The sequence below is a fragment of the Bubalus bubalis genome, chromosome X (genome assembly GCF_019923935.1).
Source record: "Bubalus bubalis isolate 160015118507 breed Murrah chromosome X, NDDB_SH_1, whole genome shotgun sequence".
In the NCBI taxonomy this organism is placed as follows: Eukaryota; Metazoa; Chordata; class Mammalia; order Artiodactyla; family Bovidae; genus Bubalus; species Bubalus bubalis.
This window is the reverse complement of record NC_059181.1, coordinates 18549048-18567856: the sequence shown is the minus strand read 5'-3', so window position 1 is coordinate 18567856 and position 18809 is coordinate 18549048. Positions and strand designations below refer to the sequence as shown.

Sequence of the window (18809 nt, the reverse complement as noted above, 5' to 3'; positions counted from 1 at the left end):
TGTTAATTTCTACTGTATAGCAAAGTGACTCAGTTATACACATATATACATTCTTTTTTTCCATTTTTGGAATTCTTATTTAGTTTTAACTAAAATTTTTATTAGAGAATAGTTGATTTAAAATGTGTTAGTTTCTGCTCTACAGCAAAGTGAATCAGTTATACATATGCATATATCCACTCTTTTTAGATTCTTTTACCATATAGATTTATTATAGAGTATTGAGAAGAGTTCCCTGTACTATATTCTTTTCCATTATGGTTTATCCCAGGATATTGAATGTAGTTTTGTGTGCTTTACAGTAGGACCTTGTTGAGTTTCATTTTTTCAGGTTTCACATATAAGTGATACAGTACTTGTTTTTTTCAGACTTGTCTCACTTACCGTCATGTGATCAAGGTCTATCCATGTTGTTGTAAAATGGCAAGGTTGCTTCCCTTTTCATGGCTGAATAATATTCCATTGTGTGTGTGTGTGTGTGTGTGTGTGTGTGTGTGTGTGTGTGTGTGTACCACATTTTTTTAAATCCATATCTACTGATGGACTTTTGGATTGTTTTTGTAATCTTGGCTATTGTGAATAATGCTGTGATACACATGGAAGTGAATATATCTCCTTGAAATACTGTTTTCATTTCCTTTGGGTGTATACCCAGAAGTAGAATTGCTGGATCATATGGTAGATCAGTCTTTAATCTTTTGTGGAACCTGTGTATTGTTTTCTATAGTAGTTGAACCAACTTCAGATTCTCACCAGCAGTGTATGCAAGTCCCCTTTTTACTACATCCTCACCAGTACCTGTTGTCTCTTATCTTCTTGATAATAGCCATTTTGACAGGTGTGAAATGATATTTCATTATGGTTTTGGTTTACGTTTCCCAGATGTTTGGCTTTTTTTTTTTTTTTTTAATGTGTCTGTTGGCCATTTTGATGTTCTCTTTGGAGAATTGTTTATTTAATTCTTTTGCCCATGTTAAAATCAGATTTTTTTTAGTTGAATGAGGTTTTTATATATTTTGGAGATTAACCCCTTATCTGATATATGATTTGCAGAATTTTTCTCCATTCAGTATGTTGTCTTTTGATTTTGTTAATTGTTCCTTTTGCTTTGCATAAGCTTTTGAGTGAACGTGAACGTGAATTCGCTCAGTTGTGTGCGACTCTTTGCGACCCCATGGACTGTAGCCTACCAGGCTCCTCTGTCCATGGGATTTTCCAGGCAATAGTACTGGAGTGGATTGCCATTTCCTTCTCCAAGGGATCTTCCCAACCCAGGGATCGAACCCGGGTCTCCCGCATCGTAGACAGACGCTTTACCGTCTGAGCCACCAGGGAAGTAGTGGTGTCATTTGTTGTTTTCTTTTTTCTTTTGTTATTTATACCCAAATTACTGCCAAGAGCAGCATCAGTGATTTTTTTTCCCCTCCATTTTCTTCTAGAAGTTTTATGGTATCAGGTCTTATGTTTAAGTGTTTGATCCATTTTGAGTTAACTTTTGTGAATGGTATGAGATGGGTGTCCGGGGAGCCTGGTGGGCTGCTGTCTATGGGGTCGCACAGAGTCGGACACGACTGAAGTGACTTAGCAGCAGCAGCAGCAGCATGCAGTCCTCCAGTTTTCTGGGAATCATTTATTGAAGAAACTATACTTTCCCCACGGGTATTATTGACTCCCTTGTTGAATATTAGTTGGCTCTGTAAGCAGGATTTAATTCTAGGCTCTCTACTTTGTTCCATTGGTCAGTGTGTTTATTTTTGTGCCTGTACCATGCTGTTTTTATTACTATGACTTTGTAGTATACTGTACAATAAGGAAGTGTGATACCTCTGGCTTTGCTCTTTTTTCTCAGAGTTTTCTCTCAGCCCTTTTTTGCCTTTGTGCTCATCTCTTCTTGGGACCCACTTCCCCCAACCTGTTAAAGAGAGGTGATAATGCTCCCTACTTCTTACTGTGGCTGTGAACACCCAATGAGTTATACTCCATGTAAACCCTTAGGCCAGTACTTTTCTCCTAATACACTCTTCATAATTGCAAGCTAATTCTATATTTTTTAGAAGATTTAGGAAAATGAAGAATGTATTTGGTTTCCTTTTATATTTAAAAGATCCTAGTGTATTTACATTTTTGAATTGAAGTATAGTTAATTTACAGTGTTGTGTTTCAAGTGTGTAGCAAGTGGTTCAGTTTTATATATATATATATATATATATATACACACACACACACACACACACATACACACACATATATTTGCATTTCTCTAATAATTAACGATATCAAGCATCTTTTCATGTGCCTGTTGGTCATGTGTATGTCTTCTATGGAGAAATGTCTGTTTAAGTCTTCTGCCCATTTTTAAATTAAGCTGTTTGTTATTTTTGAGGTTAAGCTGTATGAGTTGTTTGCATATGTTGGAAATTAAACCCTTGTTGGTAGCATTGTTTTCAAATATTTTTTCCCAGTCCATAGGTTGTCTTTTCATTTTGTTTATGGTTTCCTTTGCTGTGCAAAAGCTTTTAAGTTTATTTTTATTTTATTATTTATTTATTTATTATTATTATTATTTTTTTACTTTACAATATTGTATTGGTTTTGCCATACATCAACATGCATCCGCCACGGGTGTACACGTGTTCTTCATCCTGAACCCCCTTCCCACCTCCCTCCCCATACCATTCCTCTGGGTCATCCCAGTGTACCAGCCCCAGGCTTCCTGTATCCTGTATCGAACCTGGACTGGCGATTCGTTTCTTAGATGATATTATACATGTTTTAATGCCATTCTCCCAAATCATCCCCCCTCCCCTCCCACAGAGTCCAAAAGACTGTTCTATACATCTGTGTCTCTTTTGCTGTCTTGCATACATACAGCAAAAGCTTTTAAGTTTAATTAGGGTCCATTTGTCTATTTATTTTTGTTTGTTTGTTTTGGCTGCATCATCTGGTATGGGAACTTCCCTCACCAGGGATTGAATCAGCATTCCCTACAATGGAAGCTCAGAGTCTAGTGGTTAAACTAGATCACCAGAAAAGTCATATTTATTTTTGCTTTTATTTCCATTACTCTAGGTGACTTTCCTGAGTTCATTGGTGATCCCTAGTAGTTTTCTGATAACATCTTTATAATTTTCTGTGTATAACATCATGCTATCTGCAAACAGTGATAGTTTTACTTCTTTTCCAGTTTGGATTCCATTTATTTATTTATTTTTTATTCTCTGCTGTGACTAGGACTTCCAAATTGAATAAAAGTGGTGAGCTTGGTCATCCTTGGCCTTTTCCTGATCTTAGAGGAAATGCTTTCAGCTTTTCACCATTGAGTATGATGTTAGCTGTGAGTTTGTCATATATTGCCTTTTTTATGTTGAGGTATGTTCCCTCTGTGCCCAGTTTCTGAAGAGTTTTTAGTCATAAATGGATGATGAATTTTATCAAGAGCCTTTTCTGCATGTTTTGAGATGATCATATGGTTTTTGTTCTTCAGTTTCTTAATGTGATGTATCACATTGATTGATTTGTGGACACTGAGGAATTCTTGTATCCTTGGGATAAATCGCACTTGATCATAATGTATGATCCTTTTGGTGTATTGCTGACGTTGGTTTACTACTACCTTGTTGAGAATTTTTGCATCTATGTTCATCTGTGACATTGGCCTGTAATTTTCTTAGTGTGTATGTATGTGATATTTTTGTCTGGTTTTGATATTAGGGTTATGGTGGCCTTATAGAATGAATTCATAAGTGTGCCTTCCTCTGCAATTTTTAGGAGTAGTTTAGGAAGGATAGGTTTTAACTCTTCTCTAAATATTGGTAGAATTTACCTGTGAAGCCATCTGGTCCTGAACTTTTGCTTGTTGAGAGTTTTAAAATTACTAATTCAATTGAGTACTGATAATTGGTCTGTTCATATTTCCTGTTTATTCCTGGTTCAGTATTGGGAGATTGTATCTTTCTAAGAATTTGTCCATTTCTTCTAGGTTGTTCATTGTATCTGCATATAATAGCTTGTAGTAAGTCGTCGCTTATGATCCTTTGAGTTTCTGTGGTGTTGGTTCTGCATTTTCATTTTTGACTTTATTGATTTGAGCACTTTTCCTTTTTTTCTTGATGAGTCTAGCTAAAGGTTTATGAACTTTGTCTTTTCAAAGAACCAGCTTTTAGTTTCATTGATCTTTTCTATTGTTTTTTAAGTCTCTATTTCATTTATTTCTGCTCTGATCGTTATGATTTCTTTCCTTCTATTAACTTTGGTTTTTGTTTGTTGTTCTTTCTCTAGTTGTTTTAGGTGTAAGTTTAGGTTGTTTATTTGAGATATTTCTTGTTTCCTGAGGTAAGCTTGTATCATTATAGACTTCCCCCTTAAAATTACTTTTGCTGCATCCCATTGAGTTTGGATCATTGTATGTACATTTTCATTTGTCTTTAGGTGTTTTCTGAATTCTATTTGATTTCGTCAGTGATCCATTGGTTGTTTAGTAGCATATTGTTTAGTTTCTACGTGTTTGTGTTTTTTGCAGTTTTTTTTCTTGTAGTTGATTTCTAGTGTTGTGGTCTGAAAAGATGCTTTTGTGCTGATAGAAGCATGCTTTTTTGCTGATAGGATTTCAGTTTTCTTTAATTTACCAAGGCTTGTTTTGTAGCCTAGCATGTGATCTATCCTGGAGAATGTTCCATGTGCATTTGAAAATACTGTGTGTTCTGCTGCTTTTGGATGGAATGCTCTATAAATATTAATTAAGCCCATCTGGTCTAATGTGCCATTTAAGGCCCATGTTTCTCACTGATTTTCTGTCTGGCTCATTATCTTCCATCCTTCTTTGTCTCCTGTAACAGTTTTTAAAGTCTATTTTGTCTGGTATAAGTATTGCTGCTCTTTCTTTTGACTTCTATTTACAAATGATACCTTTTTCCATCCCCTCACTTTCAGTCTGTATGTGCCTCTAGATCTGAAGTGAGTCTCGTGTAGGCAGCAGATATGTGGGTCTTGTTTTTGTATCCATGCAGCCAGTCTGTGTCTTTCAGTTCAAGCAATTAGGCTGTTTACATTTAAGGTAATTATTGATCTGTATATTCCTGTTGCCACTTTGTTAATTGTTTTGAATTTGATTTTGTAGGTCTTACTGCCCCTTTTTTGTTTTGTTCTTTTCTCTTGTGATTTGATGACTATTTTTACTGTTATGTTTAGATACCTTTTTCTGTTTTGTGTGCATATCTGTTATAGATTTTATTTTGGTTACCATGAGGTTTTTATATAGGAGTCTGTATTTATATGTACTGGTTTTAAGTTGCTGATCTCTTAATTTCAGAGACCTTTTAGATACCCTGCATTTTTACTCTCCTCCTCTCACAATTACTATTTTTTATTTTATATTTTACTGTTATTTATATTTACTGTTTTTTGTATCCCTTAACTGCTTATTGTGGATACACATAATTTTACTACTTTTGTCTTTTAACCTAACTATCTTTGTGTGTGGATAATTTCCTATCTTTACTGTATGTTTGCCTTTATCAGTAAACTTTTCCAGTTTGTTACTTTGTTGTTTCTAGTTGTCATCTTTTCTGCCTAGAGAAAATCTTTTAGCATTTGTTGTAAAACTGGTTTGATGGTGTTGAATTCTTTTAGTTTCTGCTTGTCTGTAATGCTTTTGACTTCTCTATCAAATCTGAACAAGAGCCTTTCTGGGTAGGATATTTTTGGTTGTAGGTTTTTCTTTTTCATCACTTTAAATATATTGTGCCACTTCCTTCTGGTCTGCAGAATTTCTGCTGAAAAATCAGCTGTTAGCCTTGTGAGAGTTCCCTTGTGTGTTATTTGTTGCTTTTCCCTTGTTGCTTTCAATATTCTCTCTATCTTCAATTTTTGTCATTTTGATTACAATGTGATGTGGTATATTCCTTGGTGGGTTAATCCTGTATGGAACTCTGTGCTTCCTGGCCTTGGGTAACTGTTTCCTTCCCTAGGTTATGGAAGTTTTCAGCTATTATCTTTTCAAATATTTTCTCAGGCCCTTTCTCTCTTTCTTATCCTTCTGGGACCCCTATAAGGTGAATATTAGTGTGCTTCATGTTGTCCCAGAGGTCTCTTAAATTGTCCTCATTTCTTTCTTTTTTTTCCCTCATTTCTTTTCATTCTTTTTTCTTTTTTGTTTGCCAGCAGTGATTTCCACTACTCTTTCTGTGAGCTCACTGATCTGTTCTTATGCCTTATTTAATCTACTGTTGATTTCTTCTAGTGTATTTTTCATTTCAGTTATTATATTCTTTAATTCTGCTTGGTTGTTCTTTATATTTTTTAATTCTTTGTTAAAAACTTCTAATTTCTTGCTCTGTGCATCTATTCTCTTTAGTTCTTTGATCACCTTTATGATCATTACTTTAAACTTTCTCAAGTAGATTACCTTGTGTTTACATTTTCCCATTAGATTATCAGTCTTAGAAGCAGTTGTGACTGTAAAAATTGACAGTCAGCCAGATACATGCACTGTTTTCATTTCTATCTGACACAAAGTAGGTACTCAAATAATGGTTAAGAGAATGATAGAGGTAATGATAATGGCTAACATTTATTGTGTACCTACTGGCCAACACTTATTGAGTGTCTGGGGATGAAAGATGAGCGAGACCTATTTCTTTCCCCTGAAGTACTTACCGAGTGACTGAGAGACTTCTTAATTCAAGAGTACAGTGGTCAGTGCTGTGACTGGGAACCCAGCAAAGGGTCAGAGAGGCACAGGATTGTAATAATCATCAAAGCTATTTAAAAGATTACAGAAAAAAAAAAGAAGAAATGGATATTGGACCATGGATGTCCCTTCTTTTTTTCTCCAAGAGCAATCTGTTTACCTAGCAAAAGGCCCAATAGTTTATGTGTTTCAAATAGTATAGCTTCATGAAGTAGGTACGATACTATCAGTAACATTTAAACTTTTCTCAGGAAGAGATTGACAGAGAAAGTGCCCATTCCTTAGGGAGCTCAAATTAAACAATTTGAGATTGTTTAATTAACCTTTTCGAGTGCAGTTAACTAATCCCAAACTGTAGTTAAATAATCCCAAACTATAATCCCCTATAGCTTGCACTCTGGGCACCAAAGCAAAATGTATTCTCCCCATGATAAAAGTACACATAAGATTTAATATTGCCTCTTTATATGCATTTTATTTGTCTTTATCAGTTGTTATCATGCCATTAATTATATTTTCATAATATTGAGTTTTGTATGAAATAATTGAAGAAATAATTGATTATTGTTTCTGTCTTGATTTTCTCCACATTTCAACTTTCCCGTGTCCCCTTCTTGATGAACTATATGTGCCAAAGAGCTTTCTTTTTAAGTTTTGTATTTGTTTATATGTACTGTTCTCACTTTGACTGGTTATGTTGGGATCTTTTAAATTAGCTGTGGAGATAATATAATCCCAACTTAATTCTTGTTTGCAGAAAAAGTAGTGGTCAATAGTCTAATGATTGGAAAATACTAAACACATTTTAGTTATGAATTTTGAAGTCAAGTTAAATTTTGTACAGGCAAGACAGGTGCATGGTACCAATTAAAAGGGACAAATAAGTTTTCCGTCTCTTAACCACCCTGTTTCCCCTTCTGAAGGTCGTCTCAGTTATCCGTTTGTTGTTTTGTATCCATTTGTGTGCACAATGAGGCATGCACACAAATTCAAACAAATGTTTGTATGCATTATTAGGCTTTTTTGCCTAGTAACATGTCTTGGTGTATATCTTTAATGACACTTCTGGACCAGCCTCATTTTTAGAGGGTTGCATGGTGTGGATTCATGGAACCAGTTCGCTACTGAAACATGTTATATTCTTTCATTCTTTTACTAATTTAAGCAGTGCCATAATGGTTAATCTTGTACATATGCCACTTTGAACATGTGCAAGTATATTTGCAGTTTAAATTCCTAGAAGTGGAAATACTGAGTCAAAAGGCGTAGGCATTTACATTTTTGATAGATAATTGCCACATCGCTTCCCACAGAGGTTGTACCAATTTATTCATCAGTTTATACTCTCAGTGGAAAGTATGAGAGGATGTCTTTCTCTATATCATTGCCAATATTATGTTACAATTTTTTGATTGTTTTTGACAAATAAAAACTATCTCATATCAGTAAGACTAAGAAATCCACTGGGTATAAGAGAGAGCCATTGAGAAACTTTATGGTATTTAATATCAAGGGAAAAAGATATCTCATTGTAAGTAAAAAGTTATTTATATCCCTCTCTATCTAGACTGTCACCTTTTGGGGAGTTTTGTGCTTGCCATTTCTGTATCTCTCATACTTATTCTTTGCATGAGTACCAGCTGTATGCCAGGCACTGTGCTACGTGCTATGAAAACCAAGACAATATTCGGAGAGAGTGCACACTCTGTTGAGAATACTTGTGTAAATATTCTAATATAGAAGGTGTAAATTTTACAGTTTTCATATAAGAAAATCGCCAAAAAGATTCAGGGTCCTTCTGGTGGTGAGTACTGTACAGGTATTGTCAAATGAATCTCACTGTAATTTGTATTTCTTTTATGAGTGTGATTAAACATCTTTTCATGTGTTTGTCATTTTTTTCCTATGAATTGTGCTTTCCTATTTTTATTGATCTCTTTGCTGATATTTTGTGGAAAGAGGTCTTTCTATATCACAGGCAATATTCTCCCGCTTTGACTTCTGTCTGTTTTGATAAATTTTCTTTTTTTCTATGCCATATTTATAGTTTTCTGTAATTTATCAACTCTTTCTTTCGTCTTCTGGATTCTGTGTCAGACTTTCAAAGAGTCTTTCCCACTATGAGATTTAAAATCTTTCTCTCATGTTTTCTTCTAGTGTTTTTAAGGTTTCATTTTATATAAGTACATTTATTTTGAATATTCACAGTCTAGAAAGAAATGGCATTGCTTATTTTAAAAAAATGAGGCACAGTGTGAATTTTCTTACTGTATCTTCTTCCTACCACTCTCATGCCAGACCTGCATTCTCTTAGGTGAGGAGTTACTTGTGACCCAGTGAACACCAGTTGTGTCATTGTAAGGATCATACAGGTCTCAGTGTTGTCATAGCTTTGAGCTGAATTGAAAATACTCCCCCTTATCTGTAGATAGCCATCCTGCTTATTACACCCTGCTAGATTGGCCATTCATTTGACAAGTATTTCTTATGTGCTCACTAAATCATGTCCAAACAGTTGGTATTGACACCCTTTGATCCAGTGGTAATAATCTAGCTGTTTAGCAGGGCATGGGCATATATAAAGGCATTGAGTGTCATACAGGTAATTGTGTCATGCATCAGAAAGCTGTGTCATCTCTTCGGAACATGAAATTAGTCAGTTTCATCTTTGTCTGGAATCTAGCACTGGCTGAACTCTTCACAGCATTCATTCCCATCCTGCAGGTCAAGAGCCTCTTGCCCAGGCTTGTGTAATGGGTGATTCTTGGGAGGTAATAGTACAAATATATGATAGATGTCATTTGAAGATTTACATATAGACATAACAGTAGGTTTCCTGCTACTTAAAAAACTTTCCTTCTTAGCTTTTGAGCTGAAAATATCTTAGGTATATTTATGATAGTATGTCAGAGCACTTTTTAAAGTGGCGGTGTATTTTGTAAATATAAGGAGGTCATTGTGGTATGAAACATCAACATGGTTTCACTATGTAATTTTTAAGGGAAATTATGAAATATTTCAAGCATTGGAAAAAGAAACTGAATAATGAGTACCAGTGTACTCACCAGTCTGCTTTATCAAATCCTCATATTTTGCCTTATTTATTTCAGACATTTTATATACATTTTCTTTACAATTCTCTCTAATGAACTTGGTGCATTTTGTGGTTCAGCAGCATGAATACTTCAAAAAATATTGTAATAATGAGATGTATTGTTTTAAAGAAACAGTCTTACAGACAGAGCTGAAGCTCTCTTGGTGTCTGCTATTACTTTCAGGTTACTTGCAGTATCTTCCTGGGTGTTTTAAGACTGATATTGTGAAGGGAGCCAAATGGTAGGAAAGCGGAACGTCTGTAAGCAGGGCATGTTCATGGAGCAGCTTCTTCACAAACTTGCCTTTTTGCGTGTGAGGAGGGCAGGAAGATATCATGCGTCTGTGTGTGAGTGGGGGGCACAGCAATGTGCTATTCCAGGGTTCTGTATCTATTCAGAACTCTCTTGATCAGTAGATTTGGGGTAATTTTTAGTGACTTCCTATTAATTTCTGCCAGTGATAATTTTGCAAAAAGATTTTCCATGAACTAGTATGGGGGCACAGCTGTGAACCCACAGCCCCGTCTAGCTCTAAAGGAAACCTTACCCTTCAGAAAGAAACGGACCAAGTTTGAAGGCAGGCTGACAAACAATGCCTCATTTCCCTGCCCTGCTTCAGCCCTGAGCTTTGGGGGACCCTGCCCAGCCTTGCTCTAATGCTGCGAGAAGCCTGGCACCAGCATTTCTGGCTGCTCAGGACAGCACTGAGCTCCCCTGGTGTCAGTGTCACCAGCCTGCTCCATGTGCCTGTATTCTTGATGGCAGGAGAGAAGGAATCATTGTGAGATCTGAGGAAATCAGCTAATGGGGAGAGGAAGTGCCCCTTGGAGGGAGCTGAGCCACTCAGCTGATTATGTCAATTAGATGAGACGCCCCTTGGCTCACCTACTTGGTAGGGTGCATCTGGCATATTCTGACCGTTTATTGTCTTAATGTTGATCCCAGAAGGCTTTTCACTCCCTGAGATGAATATTAAAACACCAAAGCACTAGCTTTTCTGGTTTTTGACTTCCTGGAATGAAATATTAGTGCATTTTGATTGAAGAGAATCTGTCTTCTTCTGGTTTATGTTTTCTTTTACATTGAAATAGCATATAGTGAAGTGCAGAGATCTTAGAAATACAGCCTAATGAATTTTTACATGTGCAAACCATCACCCACGTCAAATTGTCGAACATTTTCATCCTCCCAGCAGGCCATCTTGTACCCCTCCCATTTGGTACCTTCCCAAGGGTAACATCTATTCTGAGATCTCTCACCATTGATTAGTTCTGCCTATTGTCAAACTTCACATAAGTGGAATCATACAGTATGTGATCTCTTGGGTCTGGCTTCTTTCACTCAACATTCTGACTGTAAAAATCCATCCGTGTTCTTAGGTGTAGTTCTTTTTTTTAAATAACACTTGCTATTTAATAATGGCATTAATTATGACAATAAGTAATCAATTTGTATACTGCTCTCCAATTCACTGATCCTGAAGACGTCTCTAATGGTGCCAAAGCATCTAGCATTAAACTGCTTTTGGGGATGATGAAAGAGCCACTTAGAGGCTTTCACTACTGACCCCAAGGTCACCCACCTGCTAAATGATGATGCCAGGACTAGTTTTGGTTTGTTGACAGCATTCTTTCCATCCGGCATGATGTCTCTGTCTTAACTTGTCTCAGAGATTGGTAGAAGACAGAAAGGATGAAAGCAGGGAGGGGCCCCCAACTGGACCTTCATTGATATTTTGCTATGTAGTATTTTGGTTAATTGAAAGAAGTTGAGGTTCAACCGATCTGACCCCCCAGTGCCTGCCTAGTATGTAATGAATGGGGAGGGAGAGATGAAAATAGAGAGCTGACTTGACTCTGCCACCAGCTACATCCAGGTAGTCCTGCTTATCAGAAAGCAGACTCTGCTAGTTTAACTCCTAGTGGTGTACGAATTATGCCTTTGCCCAGTGAGGCTGCTGTTTGCAGGCTGCTAAATGTGTCACAGAGAATTTTTGCTAGAGTGGCATTATCAGGGCTTCTTGGCTTCCAGTTGTGGATAAACTATCTCAGACTCTGATGAGCATACTGCTTTGGGAAGCAGGAATGGCGTGAATTCCCCTCTCCGTTCACTCAGGAGGTCCTTGCAACACAGTTTGAGTGTCATGGGAACATCGATAGTTTATTGATGGCCTCAATTTTGCTGTCCAAGCAGAGTTTCTGTTGTTAAGGCTTCAGATTTGAGAAGAGAGAAACTGGGTTTCCTTTACCTCCTAAAAACATTTAGGATAGTGGATACCCTGACTATTCTGTTGTGTTTTAAAGCAAGCAGAATCATTGCTGATTTATATTTGTGGGCATGTATGAATTTCTGTAAGCCCCCGTGACCCACAATTTTGACCCAGGGTGTGTTCTCTACCACTGAGAGAGTAGGATCCAGGTTCTCAATAAATGGATTAGTAACTTAGGCCTCGTCATTAGAAAGCTGAGACTGAGGGTTGGGGGCTCGGAATGCTCATACCCAGGAAATCTGGCACCCTCCGACTTGGATCAGAACCTCGGAGAGCTCCAGGTTCAGGAATCCTGGCAGCTGTAGACAAGCAGGGGTTATTCCACTGTCAGTCAGGTCCACCCTCTTCTGCAGCAAAGAACTATTTTGTGTGGATGATAAAGAGTCTTCAAGGATTCCAGCCCTAGTATTAGTGGGCTTAGGGATAAAGCAGTATTAGATTCTTTAGATGTGGAGGAAAGTGAAGTTTTCCACTGGAGCCATGGCTGGGGTGATTTGAGTCTCCCCAGTATAGTCAGGGGGAGAAGGCATTGGCACCCCACTCCAGTACTCTTGCCTGGAAAATCCCATGGACAGAGGAGCCTGGAAGGCTGCAGTCCATGGGGTCGCTGAGGGTCGGATATGACTGAGCAACTTCACTTTCACTTTTCACTTTCATGCATTGGAGAAGGAAATGGCAACCCACTCCAGTGTTCTTGCCTGGAGAATCCCAGGGACGGGGAAGCCTGGTGGGCTGCCGTCTATGGGGTCACACAGAGTCAGACACGACTAAAGTGACTTAGCAATAGCAATAGTATAGTCAGGGAGCTTCCCAGGTGGCACTCATGGTAAAGAATCCACCTGCCAATGCAGGAGACATAAGAGATACCAGTTCGATCCCTGGGTCGGAAAGATCCCCTGGAGGAGTGCATGGCAATCCACTCTAGTATTCTTTTTTTTTTTTTTTAATTTTATTTTATTTTTAAACTTTACATAATTGTATTAGTTTTGCCAAATATCAAAATGAATCCACCACAGGTATACATGTGTTCCCCATCCTGAACCCTCCTCCCTCCTCCCTCCCCATTCCATCCCTCTGGGTCGTCCCAGTGCACCAGCCCCAAGCATCCAGTATCGTGCATCGAACCTGGACTGGCAACTCGTTTCATACATGATGTTTTACATGTTTCAATGCCATTCTCCCAAATCTTCCCACCCTCTCCCTCTCCCACAGAGTCCATAAGACTGTTCTATACATCAGTGTCTCTTCTGCTGTCTCGTACACAGGGTTATTGTTACCCTCTTTCTAAATTCCATATATATGCGTTAGTCTACTGTATTGGTGTTTTTCTTTCTGGCTTACTTTGCTCTGTATAATAGGCTCCAGTTTCATCCACCTCATTAGAACTGATTCAAATGTATTCTTTTTAATGGCTGAGTAATACTCCATTGTGTATATGTACCATAGCTTTCTTATCCATTCATCTGCTGATGGACATCTAGGTTGCTTCCATGTCCTGGCTATTATAAACAGTGCTGCGATGATGTTCATCGCAGCACTCCAGTATTCTTGCTTGGGAAATCCCACGGGCAGAGGAGCCTGGCTGACTACAGTCTATAGGATCTCACAACTGACACAACTTAGCATGCACGCACTGGTTCTTCAGGGGACGTGAGGTGTAGAAGGAGAGGTCTGCCTGGAAGGCCCGAAGCTGGGTTCCACTGCCCTCCCTGCCCCACACTAGCCTCATAGCCTTTTGATGGTCTTGCATCCTCCCTAACTGGGTCTCATGATTCTTGTGTGCAAAAATATATCAGTCTAGAAAAATCAGGATTTTTTTTTCAGTAACAAAATGACAGTGTTATTGTGAGGAGCAAGTGAAAAAAAAAGTTACAGCACTTTAATTTATATAAACCCTTGCCAGTGTAAGGCTGTGTCATTGCCAGCATCGTCACCTATTTTTGGAGCCCCCCCGATAGGGGTGCATGACATCAGACATCTGTGAATGTCAGGGTGTTCAAAGGGTGCACCGCCCCCGCCCTTGCATGTGCCCGGTAGTTGGTGCCTGGGGTCAGCACATACGTCAGATAGGTTGAGCCAGAAGTGAGCACACAGGGACATGTGGCTTGCTGTGCAATTGGAAAAGTTTTTGAAGGCAAGAGCTTTCCCTGTGGTCTTTTGGGAGTAATTGGAGGCTTTGAGGAGGAGAGTGGCAAGAATGAACAGTAGCTTTAGGAGAGCGTCCCTTGGGGCAGTGTGGAGGTGAAGCAGGGAGGGCGGACTGGAGGCAGGCGGCATTTGGGGGAGAGTGGCTAAGAGGCGAGCTCTGAAGCTAGCCATTGAGTTCCAGTTCTGGCATCTCCTTTGACCTCGGACAGGCTTCCCCAGCTCTCTGTGACTTGGCATGCGCATCAGTGAATAGGGCTGTTCTGCATGTTAAAAGTTGCAATCCCGGTGCAGCTCTTAGAGGAAGCTTTGGTACAAGGTAAACTCTCAAATGTAAGATGGTATTCATGTGTATTTTTTATTGTGGGTAAAAAAAAATATAACACAAAAAGTTGCCAGTTTAGCCATTTAGAAGTACAATTCAGTGGCATTCATTGTATTCACAATTTTATGCAACCATCACCACTGTCTGTTTCCAAACTTTCATCACCCCAAACAGAAACTCCATAACTGTGAAACATTAACTCTCGTCCTCCCATCCCATTACTCCCTGGTAACCTCTAGTCAGTTTCTGTCTCCGAGTTTGCCTATTCTAGATGTCCCATATACATGGAATCAGATCATTTTTGTCCTTTTGTGTCTGGGAAATGGCAACCCACTCCAGTACTCTTGCCTGGAAAATCCCACGGACCGAGGAGCCTGGTAGGCTACAGTCCATGGGGTCGCAAAGAGTCGGATACGACTAGGAGACTTCAGTTTCACTTTCTTTCACTTTCTTTCACTTAGCATGATGTTTTCTAGGTTCATTCATGTTGTAGCATGTATCAAAATTGTATTCCTTTTTAAGGCTGAGCAATATTCTATTGTATGTGCGTGCCAGATCTTGTTTATCTGTTTGCCTGCTGATGGACTCTTGTGTTGTTTCTGCTTTTCAGCTTTTGTGAATAATGCTGCAGCAAACATTGGCATACAAGTATCTGTTTAGGTCCCTGCTTTCAACTCTTTGGGGTATGTTACCTGAAAGTGGAATTGCTGGATCATATGGTAATTTCATGTTTAACTTTTTGAGAAACCACCATACTGTTTTCCACAGTGACTGCTCCATTTTGCATTCTCACCAGCAGTGTACAAGGATTCCAGTTTTTCCACGTCCTCATCAGCACTTGTATTCCTTTAAAAAAAAAAATCTAGCCATCTTGGTAGGAATGAAAGGGTATATCATTTTGGTGTTGATTTAAGTTTTCCTAGTGAATAATGATGTGGAGCATCTTGTCGTGTTCTTATTGGCCATTTGTATATTTTCTTTGGAGAAATGTCTGTTCAAGTTCTTTGCCTGATACTCGTGTTTTTAAGGCAGTATGGGAGGAAGGAGAGAAATAGATTAAGGAAGTAGATAGAGCCCAACTGGGTGGCTGGTTAGATACGAGGGTTAACGCTGAGTCTTCCAGCCTGTGTAAGTGTGCAGATGATGAGCTATCAAGCAGTATAGCTCCTGTTGCTCCCAGAGAAGGGGCAGATTGGAGGGAAGATGTTTGGTTTTGGTGAGGTTACACTGAGCCTGGATGAACCTGGTTGTTGGGCCAATGGAGAGTCTGTAGTATGCACTGCCGTGGTTGCGTGTCTGGTTGGTTTCTTTGGAAAAGGGCAAGGCATATTTTTGGTTTTGTCTCCTTGCTTCCAACTTAAGGAATTGTGTCATCATTAGGCTTATGTATCTGGCAAATGTGAACAGTCATTGGTGTGGGGCACAGAATCTGAAACTTATGAACCAGATCCTCCCCTGTTGCTGGTTTCTCAGCCCTTAAGCACCTGCTTCATCAGATCAGTCCTTCAGAGCTCGTGAGGTGCTGCTCTGAAGCCTTGGGTGTGAACATTCTTGACAACCATGGCTTCTGAGGCTTTCCCCAGTGACCACCCCAATTTTTCAAATGTTTGCAGCCCCTTCATCCTTCCCCAGCTGCATGCCATTAGTGGTTAGTGCTAAGCAAGCACTCAGCATGTCACCCACAGCCCACTGCGTTTCTCTGAATCACTCCTTGGCAGAACTGGATGTTGCACCACTGCATTATGTTGTGTCCAGTTGGGAAATTGGTGTTTGTATGGTCATACCCACCCTACAGTGGAGACTGATGTTTAAGCAACTCTTCTACCCCCAAAGAAGCAGCCACTGGGGAAGAAGACCCCACGGTGGCTGCTTTTCTGTATTTCTAGAGCCATAGCAGGCTGGCAGCCATCACTAAGAAAGCATCCTTTCATGCAACTCAGGCTGGCAGTGTTTGCAGATTGTCCCCTGATGCCATCTGCCTGTGAAGCTGCACAAACCCCCAGCAACTGCTGTTCTAGCAGGTGCCGGGCTGCTGAGGTGGGAGTGTGTATACATGCACGCGCATGCCCACAGCTTTATGCTGTGTTGGCCTGGTGCGCCAGCTGAAACTCTCAACCTAGCAGAGCACCAGCCACAGTTGCTGGTTTCCGGTGGGGCCCTGGTGAGGGAGAAGAGGGCGAGGCTGTTGTGAACAGGGCCAGCAATCGGGGAATTGGATACAGTAACTAACACTTGGGTGTGTAGGAAGCTGCTAGGCAGTGGCTATGTTTTGACAAGCTTTTGTTCTGTTCTTTCTACCTCTGCCCAGGCCAAAGTGTGGCCTCCCACCAAATTTTCCATCTTCCTGTTCATTCATTGAAGGACCCATGCCCAATTCTTGCCCCAGCCTCTTTCTAAAGAACACATCTTTCCTCTTTGAGCCCTTCCTGACACCCAGGTATGCTTTGACTCCAGGTGCTTAGCTTTCCCTTCTTCCCAAGTCAATGTGATCCTGGGTCCAGACAAGCCCAGAACCCCAGCCCAGATCTGCAGCTTGTGAGTTACTATCATTTCTGACTCTTAATGCTTTTGAACATAATTATGTAAATTATTAAGTAATTTGAAATGATTGTATCAGGCATCAGGTTTTAAAAATCCAGATCTTAATGGAGCTTTGATAAGAGACTACCTTGTGTAAACTTTGTGTGTCAGGTATTTTGGGCTTGAATTTCTGTTCCAACTCCTCAACTCTGCTCTTGCAGCATCAGAACAGCCATAGAAAATACCTAAATGAAATGAATGGGCTTGTATTATAATGAAACTTTTATTTACAAAAACACATGGTGGCTTAGTTTGCCGACCTCTGGCTTAGAACGATAGTCTTTATTTTAGTTTGTTATCTCTGTATTTTTCTTGGTTAAGGATTAAAAAGCCAGAGGAACTTGGTAACTGTAAATGAACTTAAGTCTTCTTTTGGGTTTAGTGTAACTGTGAGTGCAGTGGTGATTTTGGAATATACTTCTTTAAACCCCTGTTGGAAGAATAGAAAGCTTTTGAGGGGTGACTGTGCTTGGCCAAAGCTTGTCATTGTTCAAAAAGTAGAACAGGCTGTCCCTTAGAGTTGTATGGTGGCCTTTATGATCACTTGACCATAGTCACAGAAGATTGCGTCACTATATTGGACATTATTCTGTTTTATAGGACCAGGTGCTTCTCTACTAAATGTAAGGAAAACAAACAACAAACACATAGGAAATGGTGTTTCTAAAATGTTGTGCTGAGTTGAGGTCACTGTAGTGCATTCCAGAAAGCTGAAGCTTAAAATAGAGACATTTGGAAATGTTAAACTACAATCCTGTTTTCCTTTTTCTTTATCCTCATAGGAAATAAAGAAGGAAATGAAGAAAGAGCCTCTCTCCAGCAAAGCTCCAGAAAAGCCCATGCACGAAGTGTCCAGTGGAAATGCTTTGCTGTCTTCTGAAACAATTCTAAGAACCAACAAGAGAGGTATGGCAAAGGAGGGAGAGCTCTCTCCCCACACACAAACCCAAACTGATAACTGCTGGGTGAACTGGATCAAAGTCTGAATTGCTGGAAAATTGAATGGCATTGGTTTTTGTATACATTTTGGGTGCACACACACTTATACATGGCAAGTAACGATACCATAACCATACCAAAGGAAACTAATGAAATTTTTTTTTACAGTGGTAAAGTAGACTAAATTTCTAAATGATAATTTTTCTAGGACTTTAGCTTTCTCTTTTGTGTCTGTTTTTATGGATGACAGGTGACTTCAGAGAATGCTATGGTGCTGGCTAAGCCGAGCATGTCTGGCCGTGCTCTCTTCTTAATTTAAGGGCAGACTTCAGCAGGCTCTTTTTCTGACTGCTGGGCTCCCAAACACAGGCCTTGTCTCTCAGTTTAGGAGGCAGGACTTACAGAGATGCAGCTCATTCAGACTTCTGTGTAACCAGAAAACCTTTCACCATCTTGTCTCCACCTTGGTGGATTTTCCAGGTATCAGCTGGTTGGAGTTTTGTTTTCTCCCCTGTCCACGCTTTGTGACCTTGTTGTTTTAAAATGGTAGGAGAGATTCTATAAGATGGCACAGGTGACCTGACTCAATTTTATACTAAAATGGAAACTGATTTGCCTTAGTTTCTCCCATGCCCACCCTCCGCATTGGACCAGCCCAGGCACACACTGATCATACCCGAAGTAACTTAACTTTCAGAGGCAGCCTTTTCAGGGGCTTATTACTTCCTTAAAGAGAAACATAGAACCGGTCAAAAAGCAGGACCCAGA

At 39.5% G+C, this 18809-nt stretch overlaps 1 protein-coding gene across 4 annotated transcripts in view; it reads left to right on the top strand.

Annotated features, from left to right (window-relative positions):
- The window catches only part of SH3KBP1 (SH3 domain containing kinase binding protein 1), a 336343-nt gene that overhangs the window by 111267 nt on the left and 206267 nt on the right, over positions 1 to 18809 (top strand). For all 4 annotated transcript variants that reach the window (XM_044937139.2, XM_025276217.3, XM_044937141.2 and 1 more), the window contains one exon: positions 17885 to 18008. In XM_044937139.2, the coding sequence (XP_044793074.1) occupies positions 17885 to 18008 (124 nt within the window). The remainder of the gene's footprint in view (positions 1 to 17884; positions 18009 to 18809) is intronic.